At 46.4% G+C, this 18,116-nt stretch overlaps 2 protein-coding genes across 11 annotated transcripts in view; one reads left to right on the top strand and one right to left on the bottom strand.

The window, feature by feature from the left end:
* The first annotated feature begins 383 nt into the window (after window positions 1-383).
* plekhg7 (pleckstrin homology domain containing, family G (with RhoGef domain) member 7) lies at window positions 384-13,334 on the top strand. Of its 5 annotated transcripts, none has more exons than XM_081715460.1 (17): window positions 384-620; window positions 1,292-2,030; window positions 2,675-2,697; window positions 5,771-5,892; window positions 6,170-6,210; window positions 7,104-7,199; window positions 7,772-7,918; window positions 8,182-8,277; window positions 8,390-8,494; window positions 8,982-9,095; window positions 9,358-9,466; window positions 10,680-10,795; window positions 11,485-11,572; window positions 11,935-12,014; window positions 12,350-12,506; window positions 12,631-12,728; window positions 12,828-13,334. In XM_081715460.1, the coding sequence occupies exons 2-17, from the start codon at window positions 1,398-1,400 to the stop codon at window positions 12,936-12,938; spliced, it is 2,136 nt and encodes a 711-aa protein (XP_081571586.1). In that variant the 5' UTR covers window positions 384-620; window positions 1,292-1,397; the 3' UTR covers window positions 12,939-13,334. The 5 variants fall into 5 exon arrangements, with proteins under 5 accessions (XP_081571586.1, XP_026886555.2, XP_026886554.2 ...); XM_027030754.3 differs by having other exon boundaries at window positions 385-620; window positions 9,292-9,466; window positions 10,680-10,747; XM_027030753.3 differs by having other exon boundaries at window positions 385-620; window positions 9,292-9,466; window positions 12,353-12,506.
* Window positions 13,335-13,406: 72 nt separating this feature from the next.
* eea1 (early endosome antigen 1) overlaps window positions 13,407-18,116 on the bottom strand; it is a 28,507-nt gene continuing 23,797 nt past the window's right edge. For all 6 annotated transcript variants that reach the window (XM_081715458.1, XM_081715457.1, XM_081715459.1 and 3 more), the window contains 5 exons: window positions 17,249-17,434; window positions 16,795-17,033; window positions 16,583-16,703; window positions 16,341-16,439; window positions 13,407-15,613 (listed from right to left, as the gene is read on the bottom strand). In XM_081715458.1, coding sequence (XP_081571584.1) covers window positions 15,491-15,613; window positions 16,341-16,439; window positions 16,583-16,703; window positions 16,795-17,033; window positions 17,249-17,434 — 768 coding nt within the window. In that variant the 3' untranslated portion in view covers window positions 13,407-15,490. The remainder of the gene's footprint in view (window positions 15,614-16,340; window positions 16,440-16,582; window positions 16,704-16,794; window positions 17,034-17,248; window positions 17,435-18,116) is intronic.

The raw sequence follows: 18,116 nt of genomic DNA, 5'->3' as shown, positions 1-18,116 counted from the left end.
ACGTCCGCTTCCTTGAAATGACTGCGCGTGGCAAACATTGCTGCAATTATTAAACCTGTTTTATATGGAAATGGAAAAAGAATAGTGAATAACAAATGATTAATTTTAGTGTTTACTAAAGGAGTGTATAATAAGACAATCGCTTGTTTTATTAGTGGATTATATTTTGTACCGAATGACATGGATAAAAGTCCTTGTTGAACTAGAAGAGTGGTAGAAAACGTAGAAAATTAGCTGATGATCTTCAGAAAATACTAAACAAGCACTTCACGAGCGCACTGTACGAGCTCGAGAAAAGAGTGAGCGTGCAGTGTCTGCGCCAAAATGCCATTTTTAGGCACACGCGCACGCGCTGTTGACACTCCACGCCTCGTTTTCTTTCTGTAGCTTCATTCATCAAGGCAGGTGGTTTGTCCGCGCGTGTCAGAGACCGCGCATGGTCCGACGGGTGGCGTCTCTCGGAGCTACAGCGCTTTGTCTGCTCGTTATATTCGTGTTTGCGGAGATGGCGCAGAGACGCGTGCTGACTCAGAGTCGCTAAAGCTCGCGCTAAGATCATGCCTTCGCAACACACTGAAGTTCAAAGAGTCCGTGGTCAGACGCGTTGGACTCGCTAAGTCGTAAGTAACAGCCTTCCTCGGGTCATTCGAGCCCAATAACCTGGCCTAACAGGTTCCGATATTTGGGGGAAAATATTGGTTTACATAAAGGCAATTTATTCTGCTTAAAATAAAGCAAAACCAATCCAGCGTCTACACGTCTTTACACCCATTATAGGTTTAAACTAAAGGCTGTAAGTTTGGTTATAGTTTATTTGGTACTTTCAATACAAAACTGTACCTATCCTTTCTCGGGTGGCTAAGCAGTGCAGCTGGATTTATTTGGGAACAGGTGCATATCTCCCAACCTCTCTCGTGCTCCCCTTTGTTTCCCACGCGCAGGCTGTTTTAAGTTGCGTCTCATGCGTCACGTAACTAAGTTGCGGTGTTACGATCCGGTATGATTTTATATCAAACTCTGATCAACAAGTAACCGCGGCCAGGGTACATGGTAATAAACAGGTGTTCTTTAATCGTTCTTTAATCATTGTTATAGGCCTAGATTGTGTTGTAAACTGCCGCGTTTGTAGTTAACGCGTCGCTCATCACTTTCCGGGATGATTTACTTGTGTGTCCATATCATGGGAATTAATTCAGTTCAAGATAAAGGATTTCTATTGTATGACAGATACTACCCGCATTGACATATACAGTTATACACTGACTACCTTCTACTGTTCTTGACTTTTTAGAAATTCCCCCCCAGTTACTCGCAAGACCTCCGGTATGGATAACTCCACCTGACTGGGAACCGGATTGAACTTTCAGGAGTTTAAAGATAACGCCGATTTGCACAAGATGACTGAAGTTAATCACATTTATACAACAGAAAATGGGAAGGATGCGGGTAAGCCACTCGACTGGAAGTATATTGAGTGGCACGATGATGGCATGACGAGAGGGACCGATGCTCACACTCAAACTACGTGCGAGATAACCGTTGACAAAGAGACGCAAACACACAATCTCGGCATGATGCATTCGGAGCTGGCGCGGACCCCGTCGGAAGTGAGATACAGGGCACTGATGGAAGTGGACGGCACCGCCAAGCCGCTGTTCCAGTTTGACAGACTAGCCCCGGCGCGCATCTCGACCTCCCCCACCCTGAGACGCGTGAGGAGCACGAGGCTTTCTTTCCAGGAGATGGGGAAGTTGAGCAGCACGCAGGAGGAGTCGAGCACACGCGAGACCCCCTCGCCGAGGAGTCCTTTGTCTCCCGCGCACCACGAGAAGTCTCCGCTCGCCGCTCCTCCGCTCCGGTCCGACAGGGTGGGCACGAGGGACCGTCACCCTGACATGTCTGTGTCTCACCGGAAAATCAGGTCGCATGTCAGATCAAAGACGTTTAGCAGCCGTGCCGTTTACAGGAGGGAGGACGTCCTGAGTCCAACCGACAGTACCAACTCGGACACGGCTAGCGAGACCGAACAGGTAACGTAGAACACAGCACCACCCTGGCCTCACATATCTTAATGAAGGTGAATTTCACAGGAAATATTTGCCGCATGTTACAAATGGGTGGAGGCTGTGGTGCGTGATGGTAATAATCATATTCACCTCAGTAGAGTTTACTGGAAAAACCCAATCTCGGTCAGTCTGAGGTTCATAGTCCCGTCCTCCTGGGATGGGAGTTTACAATGAGCTTTTGAAAGCAAACAAATAGTAGTTACAGGCACTCAGAGCTTCGGCTGAACCCACGTCTCCTTGGGAAGGTCTTGTCTGATGGGCCTCCATTTGTCCCCCCACCCTTGGAGTCACCAAATAATGGGGATGGGGGCAGTGCACAATTATTTACATTATTTAGCTGACACTTTTATCCAAAGCAGCTTACAATTAGGGCTGAGTACAGCTTGAGTAATTGAGGGTTAAGGGTCTTGCTCAGGGGCCCAACAGTGGCAGGACTTGAACCAGCAACCTTCTGATTACAAGTCACGTATCTTAACCACTGAACTATCACTGCCCCAGTTACTTTTAAAGTGCAGCTTGAAAGCGAGAGCAGGCGCACGGTTCCAGACACACTCGCTTTCCCTCTCACTGTCTGGAACTTACATGCTGTCTTTTGTTTTTCATTGCAGGCGAAGGAGTTTGGTCATACGAGGTAGGTGTGCTGCCCACTATCACCACTGCTTTGCATTCATTAGATTTGCATATGGAGCATGCACTCATTTTGACAGAATAACACACCAAACTTGGAGGTCATTGGACTTGCAAAATACCTCCCTGTCCCTAATGCTCAGAGTGTGTGTGGACAGGTCAACCAAATAAGACGCCAAATTGTACTTTGATGGAAAAGAAGTAGTTCCTCGCTCCCAAAAATAACTGAGGTCCCGCTCCTGTTTCACAACATCTCTTATTTAAAACACCATGTCATCAAACCAGGAGTTTGGTTGTGACGGAGCGCCGTTTGTGAGCACTGCTGAAGCTCTGTGTTCCCGTGCGAGTGCGCGGGGACTAACTCGGAGAGCAGGAGATGCTGCAGGTGGATGGTCCGTCGCTGCCGTTTTCTTGACAGCGTGAACAGCTGGTTAGGTGAGCCACGGTCGTGCGGGGACGAGACGGACTCTCCTCGTCTTGTCCTCGTTGGCGCCGATCTCCTCCACTCATGCCAGCTTTGGTGGGAAGCGTAGGCAGTTGCTGTGGCCTTCGCTACTCTGGGGTGCAGTCTGTGGAACTGCATGTCCTTGGACAGAGATTGGATAAGACGGGTCTGTGGGAGCATCGTTATTTGAGGGAGGGGCAAGGACAATGCTTCAATTCTTTGCACTGGGAGTGTTGCAGAGCGGTTTTCTGGCCTGCGTCGCTAAGGTAGGGTTGCCCTAGCGATGCGCTTTGTGGTAGTAATTAGGCACGACCTGTTTTCGTTGTGGACTGCACACAAGTTAATATGAGCATATTTTGTAAATTGAGCCTTGAATCCCAGATTTCTCTTTTGAAGATTATGAACTAGCTGACTGCTACGACCATGTGAACGCATCAAACATGTTAGACTTTTGTAAAGAACCTTCCATCTTTCTAGAAAAAAACACAGAAACAATAAGTTTTGTAGGGTCCATCACAGCAGAAACTGGGTGTTACTTTTATAAGGTCCAAGAATGTGTGTCATAGCAACTGCACATATAGCAGTGTTTATCAGTACACAGAACCACAGTCAGGTGATAACAAATCTCTCCATGCTGATTTAGCCTTGAGTCACCTTTTTGGATTACCCTGGAGATCAGAGATCACTCCAGAAATCAGCTCTTATTTACATTTACCTGACACTTTTCTCCAAAGCCACTTAGAATTATGACTGAGTACAACTTGTGTAATTGAAGTTTAAGGGTCTTGCTGAGGGACCCTACAGTGGCAATTTGGCTTTGGTGGGACTTAAACCCACAACCTTCTGATTATAAGACAAGGACCTTAATCATTGTGCTACCACTGCCCACTGCTACTAGTTACTCATAAACCCATAAAGATATAATGTAACTACATTAGGACATGTCATCTTGTGGGTGTACGCTAATGGTTCTCGCATCTGAACTTGGCCAGTGATACTACAACCACTGGTAATTGAGTTAAAGCAACTGGTTTGTCACTTTCTCACCTGACTCCTACATTAAGGAAGCATCAGAAAATCTCCAGGACTCTGTGAGGACTGTCACCAGATAGACTGACTGCTTAGTTGAGAATGTTGGTCCTTAAATGGAAACAGAGTTAACTGCAACCATATTTTGCTTGTATTGCACAAATATGTGACTTGTTAGTAGATCTTCCAAAAGAGATAGATAACCTACATATATCTCAGTGTGGAATATTTCCGTTAACAGAGAGAATTCGTATTCGCTGTGACGTCATATCCTGCCACCATCTCATCTCACTTGACAAAACTCTCGCACTCATCATCCTTTTAGACCACTTCTATAGTACAGAGCTCTCGACCAGTGCTCACGGCCAGTTTGCTTCCACTGGGGTGACCAGTAAGAGCAGTGCTCGCTAGCTTCCTGAATCTATGTCCAGAAAATGCCCCTTCCTGCACAGGGAGAAGATGTCAGTACAGGCACAGATAAGCAGAAGTAGCCTGTTTTAGTCTGTTTGGGTTTTTGGTATTCTCTTCTCAGATGTCCTTCAGAGAAAGCTGGGAACTGAGGTAAACTCAGAAAAGAGAGTAAACTGTATTTCCTTTAAAGTGTTGACAAATACATCAGAATACATGGTTACCACCATTAACCTTTTTATGAGAGGACAGGCATAAAACCTCCAAAACCAGCTTGTCGAGTTGTTGTTAAAACAGTTCTGCCACCATTTGCAAGCCTGGGATTTCCTGACATTTTGCATTTCAGTGTGTGTTAATAAAGAGCCAGCAGTGAACCAGGAATAACAAAGCATAAGTGTGAATGAGTTTGACAAACTGCAGGCTGAACAGAAGCTGCGTTGCTCTGTTGGTGCGGAACATGCCTCAGGCTCGCCGGACAGACGGGGGTCACATGCTGCACTCAAGGAGAACGATCTCAGTGTTTTCAGAGGATATTTACATCATAACTTCACCCGAGTGTTGGCACCTTAAATGAAAGGAGACCGAAAACAAACCTACAGTCTGTGTGCTGCAAAGCTCCCACGGCTGCCCGCTGAAAAGGGGCCAGACGTTTTCCTCTATGGTCTCTCCTTTTGCCCTCGGCTCCTTACAGATACGAGTCCTTTGCACATGTCACACTCTTACGATACCTGATCATTATTGACCCAAATGTGTAGTGCACGTACGTGGTTTTTTACGTGGTAGTTAGGAAGAGGGTTTGGCTTTGTAGTTTTGCCAGTTTATTGCAACCTGATAAACGTATTGTAACAATGTTGCAAATGTAAACCAGGAATTCACAATTTCATATCTATCAGGATACATGATTCCTGTAATATTCAAAACAGGGAAGTTTAACATGATATTCAAAATTTACTAGTTGTCATCTTCCTGTGTCCAATTATAGATTTAGGTTGTTGCCATTTAAACATGCACGTCACCTGCAGATCCAGACTTATACGGACATACTGATAAAGAAAAGCCTCTCACCACCAGGACACTGCACTGTGTTTATACGCTGTCAGTAATCATGCCACAAATGTCTCTCTCAGGCATTGGGTGACTAATAGGCTTTGGGGCAGAATGTTCTATGATGTTCTCTAAAGTTTTGTGCCTTCAGCAGGTTGCAGGAGAGGAGGCGGAGCTCAGTGGTGGTAACTCTTCCTGGATCGGACGTTTCCCCTGGTGACCTCTTTGTTTCTAATGGTGTGGTGGACATTTTAAACCAGTCTACATATTCAGGTTGGTGATGCAATCACATTGTTCAGGACCTCTGAGTCGTCTCTTTCTGATGTTAGTCATTAAACTTCCAGAGCTACCATTTACATCTGAGAAGGATATGTACTTGCACTGAATCTGAGTTCTAGTACTGAATATCCTCAGTACTTAATATTCTAGTACTGAATATTCATATTGTACACATGCATTATGCTTCCCTTCTACTAATTTTATGTACGACTTGCTCTGTGCGCAAGCATTCACTCTGGTAACGTCTGTTTTTTCCTGATCTTCTCTGTAGATACAAAGAAATCAAAGTGGCTCTTTTCAAGACGTAGCACGGTAGGTGAAATGCTACAGTGTGTGGGCATTAAGGTTACAGTGTCACTTTGAAGAGCGCTCCCTAATGGCCACTGCTGGTATTGCACATCGCCACAACGCCCACCGTTTCTCCTTCTTCCTCCATAACTGCAACCAACATGCAATGACATGCAGGAGAGAACAGAAATGACCTGTTGCCCAGTCTCAGTTAAACTCAGGATCCCCTATCTGCACACTGAATGTCGTTTTAAAATAAATGTATACAAATGTTTGGGGGTTTTTTTGTGTACATAGACGTTTAAAGGAAATAAACGTATTTTTTAAACTTGGTCTTAGTCATTCTGAGTGATATGTTGATCAGTAAGGTCAGCCTCAGAGGGTGAAGGACACAACACACGCCTGCTCCTGTGTTTTCTTCTATATTTGTGCTACTGGTCCTGGTGCATTTAAGTGTTCGGCTTGGCTTGGTCAGATGACCATGCACACATCTGATTGGCTGGAGCACAGACTAACGAGCAAGACAAACCTTGGGTGTGTTTGCTGCCATGTGACCCTGTGGCCCTCAGGGGCCTTTGGTCACAGACATGAATGTGAAATATGGTCATCAATGCACACTCTGCAGAGCTAACCAAGACAAACAGAACTACAGTTTGATTAGAGAGATCTCACATTCTTCACCCAACTGAATTGAGCACTGATCATTTGTATCTCTAGGCGTGGTGTGACTCAGGTATGGAGTCTCTTAAAAAATCCCTTTGTGTAGAGATTCCTCTTTAGAAACAAATGTTCTGCACTGAAGTAGAATTCCTGCATTCCGCTGATCTCTCAGTGCGACTGCGCCCAGTTTATTTCAGTGCATTTGAAATTATTATTTTGTATGTAGATGTAAGCTGTAACGTTATCCTGATTTTCAGACTAAAGTGAAGACACGCACCTCTGCTGACGTTGACAAATGTCTGGCAGGGTTTCAAGTCCAGGACTGGAGAGACACAAACTTCCAGAAGTACAAGGTAAAAACAATGATAGTTCATGGGACCCTGCAGCACTGTTTGGACTAGTTTTTTGGGCACAGAGCACCTTTAGTTCTGAGTGACTAGCAATCTAATTGACTAATCAGATAACAAAATGGAGATTTTAGAATGAAGTGGGAGACTTTAGTAGAGTGGACCACACATCCCCTTTAACAAAGTCTATTCTAGAGGAGTCCTCCTGTTCAAATACCATCCCCCTACTCAAATACCAAACCCTGCTGAAATACCATCCCCTGCTCAAACACCGTTGTATATAAACGTAAAGATGCAGAGTGTATTTTAATGAACAAGCTTCAGTTTTTGAGAACCTGCTTAATGGCTCTTCATCTGCTGGTTATATTTACTGAAGAGTAATAAACAATATTTTGCTGGAAAAACTGCTTCATCCTGTCATCTCTGCCTTTATTGATGGACTCGTTTAAAACTTGTGGTGCCTACTGTTCTCGCCTTATCAGAATGTTTTTGCTGTTCGTTTACTGTTGTGGTACAGTGATGTATTTTGGTAACATTGCACTGCAATACCCATTAATTGTTTCCTTTCTTTATTTCAGGACTCCAGCCTGAAGGAATTTCTGATGAGCCACCTGCAGCTGAGAGCAGAGGACATTCCAAAAAAACTCAGGAGGCAGGAGGCCATCTGGGAGCTGTTCACCAGCGAGTGTGTCTACTTCCTGGACCAGCTGATGGTGCTGAAAGAGGTGTGAGTGGGTGGAGGTGGGGAGACACTGAGAGGTGGACATGTGAGGGGGTGGAGGTGTGAGTGGGTGGATGTGGTGATACACAGGTGGAGGTGGGAGTGGGTGGATATGGTGACAGAGAGGTGCAAGTCAAAAGGATTCTTTTATGAGCTGATAAAAGTATCTTTTCTGATCGATTGAAGATTAGATCAAAATAGCATCAGATGCCTGAGGGTCACAGGAAAGGAACCGACTCCGAGGTTTACCTTCGGTTCCTTGCGCAGGTGTTTTTAATCCCTTTGACGGAGCTGCAGCTGAGTGAATGTCTACAGGACATCGATGCCTGGATGCTCTTCGCCAACCTCAAAGAGCTGTGCCTGGTATGATGAGGAAGTGACCTTAAATGCACTGCACCTTATTAACATTTTGCCCGAGCGTGGACTCTCGGACTGTGGTGTGTGCTCACGTTGTGTGGTGGCTGCCGGATTTCAGATCAGCTTTGGTTTCCTGACCAGCCTGCTCCACGTTGTTAAAGAGATGTGGGCGTCACCGGAAACAGACTACCCAATGGAAACCCTGCTGGCACTGCTGAACAAGGTGGCGGCTGAACGGTGTTATGAGCTATCCTCGCTAAACCGTAATCTCTGATCTCACAGCACACCACAGAGTCACATCCGAGTTCAGGACTGAGATGTGATGGGCCATAGATTTCAGTGTAGACGGGCTGACTGTTTTAGTGTGTGTGCTTTGTTTTTGTTTAGTTTTTTTTATAAATTAGTTTTATAAGGAGCCCGCCATATTTTTGATATACATTTTGGCATGTTGGTATAGTTTATGTAGATATAACAACATGTGGGTGTAGAACTCACCTTTGAGATCAATGCTTAAATTCCAAGCTAGACACCTCATTAATTTTTTGATCCACCGATTAACTGACATTTTAACAGTAATCTTGGGAATTTTCCTTTGAATTATGAAATACTTGTTAAAGATTTTGAAATAAACTGATAGTATACCATTGTCCTGTGTAGCCTCATTTGAAATCTTCCATATGGGAATGTTTTCCTCTGCCGTTCCGTTGCAGGCCTTCGGGGAGAGCATCTGCCAGTCTCTGCAGAAGTACTGTCTGAACTACAGCACAGCCATCCTCTACCTGGACAGCCTGAGGACCAGGGAGGATTTTGGCTCCTACCTGAAGGTGTGACACACCTGTCTGCTCCGAGCAGTCCTCTTAAGATACTTGCACATTCACCTCTTACTTATTTGTTCTCTTTTCTCTTGTCCACAAGCCTACTGATTGAAAAATGTTTTTTAAAAGATAATACCAAATGACAGTGAATAAGATAATTGCTCTGGTGACGCTCTCGCTCTCTCTCGTTTTCTCTCGCTCTCAGTGGTGTGAGAAGAGTGAGCACTGTCGTAAACTGCGTTTGAAGGATCTGCTGGTTGTTCCTCTGCAGCGTTTCACGCGCTATCCTCTCTTCCTGAAGAACATGGAGAAGAGGAGCAGAACCCGAGAGGAGGAGTGCGCCCTGCACCGATTGGTTGAGCTGGTGGACAGGGCCATATGTGAGCTCTCTACAGTTTCTGTTCCACTGCTAGATAATCCAAGCTGTGGGATTCTTTCTGTGTAGCAGACACACTGCTAAAGGCGGGTTTGTCCTCAGTATTGCCCATACAGCGTTTCCAGATATTCTATTTTTTTTCTACCTACTGCGTCTAAACACTCACCTACATTCCTAAAATGAGTTACCAGCTCTTCCTGGGTTTAACTGGGGGGTGTGAGAGTGGAGGAGTGAACAAACTGTGTTACAGCCCTGAACAACATCACAGCCTTGTTGCCTTCCTTCCGTTTATCGCTAGTAAACTAAACCGTATGTTGCGTTATCAGCTGAGAACAGCTGAGCTCATCTCAGACTGCTACACCCATGTTATGTCAGGAGTTATAAACAATACCTGTGCAGGTAGTGTTCACTTGTCCAGGTAGGGAAGTGCCCGTGCAGTCGGTGACGGCGCAGCGGCCACACGGAGAAAACGCTGGGCCCAAGTAGTGGTTAAAAAAAAATCCCCTAAAAAACTCGTGTGAAGTTAGTCTGCACTTCCTGGTTTCTGGTACTCACATCTGTCAAAGCAGACATTCACGTTATGCCAGACTTTGCTCAGTCACTGCAGTCTTCATAGGGCTCCGGTGTCCACGTCAGGATCAGATTACTGGCCCCTTTCCTGCCACAAATACTGGACCATTATCCTTCACTAACTGTGGTTTAATGAATTTGTCATCTCTTCTGAAATCGTACAGTAACGCTGGTCCGCGCTTCAGTACTGTAACCCTTCAGTACAGTTACAACCATCAGATCTTCAATACAGTCAGATCTTCAAGGGAAGGCCTTGAACCAGGACTCCCTCACAAGCCAGCGTCTGCACCTGCTGAATAATGTTTACAAAAATAGCAGCTTGATTCAGCCGTTCTCTACATCCTGTAACGTGTGTCGGGGTGTCTGCGGGTGGCATGACGACGGCAGGTCAACCTTCCTACCGCCGTACCGAACAATTATCTCGGACATCTTGTGTCATGAAATGAGTGAGAGAGATATTGCGATCAATAGTTGGAGCGTAATGTCCCACAGGAAAAACAATAACGATAATGTGTAGTAGCAAGGCAGAACATTTAGTCTGGAAGGTGTGGATTAAGATAACCTGTTTTAACTGAGACTTTGTGACGCTGAATTGAATAACACGAGCGATGACATTTTCTTCCGCCCCCTCTTGTTCTCTCTGTCAGATGATCTCGAGGGCAAGGTTAAGTGGTTGGACAACTATCAGAGAGTCAAACGGCTGAAGGAATCCTTGGTGTGGCTGCCAGTGTGGGAGAGAGGAAAGAAATCGCATGTGCCAGAAGTAAACACACTAACACGCACTAAAGACACTAACACGCACTAAAGACACCAACACACGTGCCATAAGTAAACACACTAACGCGCACTAAAGACACTAACACACACTAAAGACGAACACAAAACGCAACACGCACACTAAAGACACCAACACACGTGCCAGAAGTAAACAAACACACTAAATACACTCACACACACGTGCCAGAAGTAAACACACTAACGCGCACTAAAGACGAACACAAAACACAATAACGCACACTAAAGACACCAACACACGTGCCAGAAGTAAACAAACACACTAAATACATTCACACACACGTGCCAGAAGTAAACACACTAAAGACACTACTTCTGGCACATGTATGCGTTAAACACACTAACACACGCACTAAAGACACTAACACAGTAATCACACTATCATAACTGTATTAAACACACACTAACAAACAGTCTAAAACACCTATGAACCTTTTCTCCATGAGAGAATCAATATTACAAGACCAAAACAGACAAATTAAGACAATTTAGAGTTTTTGCATGTTTAAAAACTAAATGTGTGTAAGTATTCAACAAATAAATCTCTAATTCTAAAGAATGTGGAGAAAGTTCAATCGTTCACAGATGTTGTGTGGAGGTTGTGGGGTTTTGCACGTTACGACGTCACAACAGCTTACGACAGCTTTTCTCCCACAGAATCTGAAACACCTGATCAAAGCAGCGACACCGGAAAACCTGATTTCTCACCGGAATCTCCTGCACGATGGGAAGCTAACGCTTACAGGTGTGAAACGCACACAGTGCGCCCACCACACAGGAACTAGGTTTTGTAATCCTATTAGAAACATAGAACTGGGTAGCATCTGCAGTTGTCCAAACTGTACAAACACAACTGATTATGGAAACGTAATATTTAGATTTTGTGTTTAATTTTATAAATTGTGTGCAATTGTTTTACACATTTCTTTGCTGCCTATGGCCAAGGCCTGAACAAGATACCTAATGGAGTTTTAGACCCAAAGCTCTGTCTAACAGTCTAATAGTTTCTCTTTGATGTTTAGTTCACTGTAATTGACCTCAATATACCCAAATACACAATACTGCGCAAGATATTCCTTTGCTACTGACCCTTTTCTGTGTGAACAGAGAACACCAAGCTGCAGGAAGTTTACCTATTTCTTTTTGACGAGTTCCTCCTCATCACAAAAATCAAACGGAAAAAAAAGGTATTTCAGTAATTTGAAACAATTTACTGTAGTTTACCGCATTACTGTCGGCGGTGGGTTTGGTACTTACCATGACCCCATGGGACTGATTTAAACTTTTTTTTTAAAGACAGCTAGAGGCAAAAATCCATCAACAGCTGACTGTAGGTTTAAAAATATTTCCTGCACTAGACAGAATGTGGAGACACAGGAAGCAAAAACAGCACTGAATAACTGTAGATGATCATTCTCAGGCTCTGCTCTTGTTCAAACAGATGTTCTGGTGCTGAATGCTTCTTTGGCAGATTATGGAATTGTTTTGCAGTTTACACACACACTTTGGTTGTGATGTTCAGCAGAAGCCCATGGGGCCAGAGCAGAGCGCCTTGCACCCTGCGGCGACCCCCGAGCTGGCGCACCTGCTACAGGAGGGCTGCTCTTTTATCGTGCTAGACCAGCCCATCTCACTGGACCGTCTGCAGCTCAGGAACATAGACCAACTCAACGCCACAGGTTTGCTGAACTAGACACGCCTGCAGGGGAGGACTGAGGGAATGGGAGTGGGAAGAGCTAGCACATGCGATTGACTGATGAGCAGGGAGGTCTGACTCACGCAGTTTCTCTTTCCCTCCTCCAGCATCTGGCCTTCCCTACTCTTTTATGTTAATGCACCATAATCGCTATCAACAGTGCATCGGTGTGTTTGTGCTGCAGGCGCATACTGAGTCAATCAAGGTGAGACCCCCCAACCAGACAAGACACACACAGTTATCGTGTGCTAATTGACTGGAGTTCATGTGTGCTGCATGTTGTGTGTGTGTGCGCGTGCTTCAGAAAGCGTGGCTATCGGAGATAGAGGAGGCGGTTGGTGCGTTGCTGAATCAGGACTGTGGGCACCCTCATGTGAAGAACTCCTCTCTATATCTGGAGTCATCACAGATCTAACGGGCAACCCCATGCGGCCACCGTACAGGGAGATTTGAATCCTGACACCTCCATTTCCACCTGATGGTAACTGCTAAAGAAGGGTTGCCAAGGTTACTGCATTCCAGCAGGGTCCTTGTGCATTTCGTGTGCACTAAGTCGAGGTCGCTGCATTGGTAAACAGGTTTAAATTCAGCCAGTGAGGTTTAGTCAGAGCTACAGCAACGGTGTTGAGTTCCACAAGTTTCACCACTGCAAGGCAAATTCACATTTCAGCCACTGTAGACAAGATGCATGACAGAGACTCAATGTTCTAGCAAACAGAGCACTGATCAATACTGCTACAAGGTGGAGAATCCAATTTATCATTACCCTTTTAGATTAAAAAAAATAATTAAAGTCTTTTTAAAACTGAAAGATCTACTGTGTGTCTGTGTAACGTGTTCTTACCCACAAAAGGCAGGTTTAGGCAATAAAATACAAAAACGGTGAAAATAGAAACACCTAGTTTATTTACTGAAACATATTGATAAAATTAAAAAAAACAAACCTCAACAAATTATATTCATAATCCATTTTGACACAAGTTGCAACCAGGCACCTCTCCCTACCGAAAGTTAGTGGTAATCTACAGGCGGACGGCCAGTCTGGAGCGCAAGAAAGCTGGACTTTAAGGCACAAGCACATGACCAGTACAACTGTAACACGCCACTACTGTGAGGAGAAATGCAGCTCGAAGCCATTCCACAGATCATGCACACTTATGCACGCGATGGAGAGTGTTTTTATTACAGTGTAGCGTTATCTCTTGAATGGACGTCACTGATGGCACATGAGAATTTACAATCGACGGGACCTCCTCCCACAGCCCACGCTCACACGGGAAGAGTGCGATGTTTGTTTGCGGATATAATTACAGCATTGTGATCGTGCCTAAGAATGATGCGTGACACCGTACTGCATTTCAGGGGGGCTAAGAAGACTGACACTGGAGTCCATGAGGGCAAGACCTCTGGAATTCAAAAACATGAAAAAAAGAAACTTTCATCCAGACTCTGTGTCTTTCATAACAGCCATTATGTCTACGTCTCCTTGGTTGTGGTCAATAAATAATAATGGCCATCTCGCCTGTGTGATTTTGGCGGGGACGTCATTACGGCTGTCTCGTCTCCGTGATTGGGGCGGGGATGTCATTACAGCCGTCTCGTCTGTGTGACCGGGACATCCTTCACAATGGCACTAAAGTAAAAGTAAACGCGCTCAGCACATGCAGCTCGGAGGTAGATGGGGGGGGGGGGAACATTCAGAGAGAAAGTAAATGCTGTGTTCACGCTGGTAATGAAGCGTTCCCCATGCACTGAGCTGCCTGCGTCTCAGCAGTGTGCGTTGGTAAGCCTTGAGCCCATGGCAGTGGCAGCCTTGGTGACTGAACAGGGTCGAGCACTGGCGTGAACGGCACCTGTGCAGACAGTCCCGCCCTGACCCTGCTGCTGCTGTGTGTGCCACGCCAACACCTGGACTGCGGCTTTGATGTTTGTTTTTGGTTCATCTGCAAAACAGGTGCAAGGTGACAGTCCAGTGCACTGATGGCAGAGGCTGCGAAGGCATCTCAGGGTGGAGCAGAGGTACCCTACCTCTCCCATCACTCCTAAACGCTCCTCGGGCTCGCTGGAGCGGAAAAGGAGATTTACACCTGATAGTGAAAATGAGGATTGAAGGAATACTGGGAAGGCATACATGCCTGCACGCACACACACACACATACACAAGTGCAACCAAACACACACGTGCATGTGCACACGCACAAGCACCAAAACATGCACGTGCGCCCACACAGACACGTGTGCCCACCGCCCCAGCCCAATAACTGCTAAAAGCAGGACACGCGACTGTGAAAATAACTGATTGTGTGAGAAACTAAAGAGCCAGTTCACACTGAGTAGTGAAACATGCACACATGCTGTCACATCACAGCGGTCTGGAAATGCTATGATAACTGCAAAAATAAAAGCAAACAACTTGTAAATCAAATGGAGATATAAGTAGTGCAGCAGGCATGTATGTATACATCATTAAAAACAAACAAACAAACAAAAAACACAAATCAGTTAGCGACTGAGCTGGCCAGGGTGCAGTTCAGTTAGTTAAACTCTGAAGGGTTTCTGATCTGTTTTTGTCTTGGTTTCTCGCCCCCCGCAACCCCACACTCAGACCAGTACAAAACTCAGAAGAGCATGGAAGCTCCCAGTAAATCCACCTTCAGCCACACAGCCAACACTGCCGTGTTCCCCCTACCCCCGAAACACGCAAGGCACTGGTACAGTTCAGACAAGGCCTGCCTGCGACCGCGCTGTCCCGTCCCTCTGTGTGATGTGACAGAGCGTACTCCTGGAACCCAGTCAGCGAATCAGAGCAGGCTTGTCCTCACCCCCTCCCTGCCGCCCCCTGCTGTGACCCCGCCTCCTCCCCCTTCACCTCCGGAGCTGGGGTAAGAGGGGTAAATCATCTCTCCTGCCTGGGAGAAGTCAATGGTGGGTGGGAGCTGGGGCAGGGCAGGGCAGGGGGCGGGACACTCAGCCCTGCAGCTCTTCGTAGCACGGCTCACACACCCGCACGGCCTTCTTGGAGGAGGGCGTCAGGGCATTCCTAGACGAGCACTCAGCGCAGAAGATGTTCCCGCAATGGCGACAGTGGTGCTGCAGGGGGTCGAGAGAGACAGAGAACGCGGATTTACACGCCACACCCGAATTAACATGGGAAGCACCTCACTGGCAGTGGAAGTCATTCCTATGGGCTGCGTGTGCTGGAGTAACGGATGGATGGAGAACAGACATCATGTCTAATGATCACAGCTGAACCAATGAACCCCCCTCCATAGGGGGCATCTAAAGATACTGATTACTGTCTGAACAGTACTGTAGAACTGTCTCCTACAGGCTGCATCAGAGACTGAAGCAGACTTCAGCCATCGCACTGTGGCTTTGCATCAAAGTAGAGCTAGTACTGTCCTAAACCCCAGCGGAGGTGTTCAATTCTGTTGTCAGGTTGAGACGTCTGCAGTGCTCAAAGATGCAGTGAGGCAACTAAAGTACAGCTCCCAGACAGCCCTGCACGGCTACAAGAACAAGATTAAAGTACTGCTGCACAATACAGCCTGTACACACACACACACACACACACACACAAACACGACTCCGAATGGGAGTCTGTCTAATGGTGAGTGCCTGTGGTCGACCATTAGCAAAGTTTTGATTTGGGGCTCTGAAGATCATTAAACAAGAGTGTGTGAGTGTGCAAGTATGTGTGTAAGTGCACAAGTGTGTGGTTCTCTGAGTAAGACAAAAATAGAGAAATGGCCAGGGGATGGAGAGGGAGAGAGAGAGAGAGAGAGAGAGAGAGTGAGAGACTGTGTGTGAGTGGCACCTTGCGGATGGTCACGCTGAACCCTTTCCCACAGGCCATGCAGTTCTGCACCTCGTGGTCTTCTGCCCACTTCCGCGTGAGAGACTGCGACTGTTTGATCTGCATGTGCATAGACATAGCACCACAGCAAACAAGCACAGCGTTACCGCTACTGACTGTAACGATGTCAAAAAAATGAGAAGCTAGCAGAAGGACCAAGGCTGTAAGACATACGTGTGCATGTGTGTGTGTGTGTATGTTACCTGTAAGGACTGGTTCTCTCGTCCCAGCTCCTGCATAGCCGCTGTCGTGTCATCCAGTTTTCTCTTGAGCTCCATCACTTTGTTCTGCAACTTTTCAATCTCACCCTCGCCTTTCACACACCTAAAACAGCACACAGAGACGCTGCGTGTGTGTGTGTGTGTATGTGTGCGTGTGTGCGCGCGCGTGTGTACATGCATGCGCAGTTCCACACCTCTCCAGCAGGGCGCGCCGTTCATCCTGGTTGTTCTGCACAGTGGCCTCCAGCACAGCGATCTCCCCCCGTAACTCATCCGTCTGCTTCTCCAGCTCGGCCACGCGCCGCTGGCTCCCCTGCCACTCACGCTTCAGGGTGGCCACGTTCTCGTTGAGGGCAGACACCTGCACGGAGAGGCGAGCACATGCTTCCTCACCACGCTTCTCCTCTTCCTCCTTAGACTTCACCTCCGACGCCTCGCAGGGAGGAAGGGGGGGGCAGGACAGAGAGAGAAAGAGAGATAGAGAAAAAGAGGGAGAGAGTGAAAGAAAGGCAATCAAATGAATTAAACAGTGACAGACTGTCCATGTTACATCTAGTGCAGTGTTACGCAGGGAACGTGACAGGACAAATTTAACATCGCATGCTACATTAGAACTGGTCAATAGTGCAGTGTGTGTGTGTTCAGTACCAGTTGACTGCGGAGCTTGTCCATTTCCACTCTGTGCTGCTGCTGTGTGTGTGTGATGGTGTCGCGGGTGCTCTGGTGGTCTCTCTGCTCCTGCTCCAGCGTGGCCTGCCCTGCCTCCACCCGGCCCTGGAGCTCCACCTTCTGCTGCAGCAACACCTGTCTTGCTGCCTGGAGCTCCTTCAGCTCCTACACACACAGACACAGACACACAGACACACAGTATGGAATAATGAACCTTCCTGAGCAAGATAAATCCCTGGCACAGAAAAGCTTAGTGAAGTCTTATCATGGTATCTTACTGTTAAAAGTAATTCAAGACTTTTGCATAAAGGAGTTAAGACATAAATATTTACATGTACAGCATTTACCCAACACTTTTATCCAAAGCGACTTACAAGTCTGACTGAACATAACTTAGTAATTGGGGCTTAAGAGTCTTGCTCAAGGACCCAACAGTTGCAACTTGAACTGGCCACCTTCTGATTACTAGTCCAGTAACTTCACCACTGATCTACCACTAATATTCAAACCAGCTCTCCCAATCATTTCCTCTTCTGTCAGTTATGGACGACGGAGTGAAAATAGCAAGAATTGAGAGAAGAAATTGAGAGACGGACACCTCACACCACGCCTGGATGTTTTAGTCTTGGAATGGGAACTCTGTCGAATTGTGGACGGGAACTAAAAAGTGGAGAAAAGTGCTACAGGACCAGCAGACACCTGAGTGGACAGGCAGTCTGTGTGTTCCTGAGGGACTGGTTACATCACGACTCCATTTTAAATATCGTCTCCTAATATATTTCATGCCAAAGTAGCAGGCTTGTGACGGGTCTTACTGGAGAAAGACCCCAGACGCGTCCTAAACGTG

The sequence above is a fragment of the Electrophorus electricus genome, chromosome 6 (assembly GCF_041902795.1).
Source record: "Electrophorus electricus isolate QZ-2024a chromosome 6, ASM4190279v1, whole genome shotgun sequence".
Classification (NCBI taxonomy): Eukaryota; Metazoa; Chordata; class Actinopteri; order Gymnotiformes; family Gymnotidae; genus Electrophorus; species Electrophorus electricus.
The sequence above is the reverse complement of the archived record's forward strand: the minus strand, read 5'-3'. Positions and strand labels throughout refer to the sequence as shown.

Coding starts and splice junctions, on each gene's coding strand:
- plekhg7 (XM_027030751.3), top strand. CDS start 1,398: ATGACTGAAGTTAATCACATTTATACAACAGAAAATGGGAAGGATGCG. Junction 6,211..7,103: donor TCTTTTCAAGACGTAGCACG/GTAGGTGAAATG, acceptor CCTGATTTTCAG/ACTAAAGTGAAGACACGCAC. Junction 8,278..8,389: donor ACCTCAAAGAGCTGTGCCTG/GTATGATGAGGA, acceptor GCCGGATTTCAG/ATCAGCTTTGGTTTCCTGAC.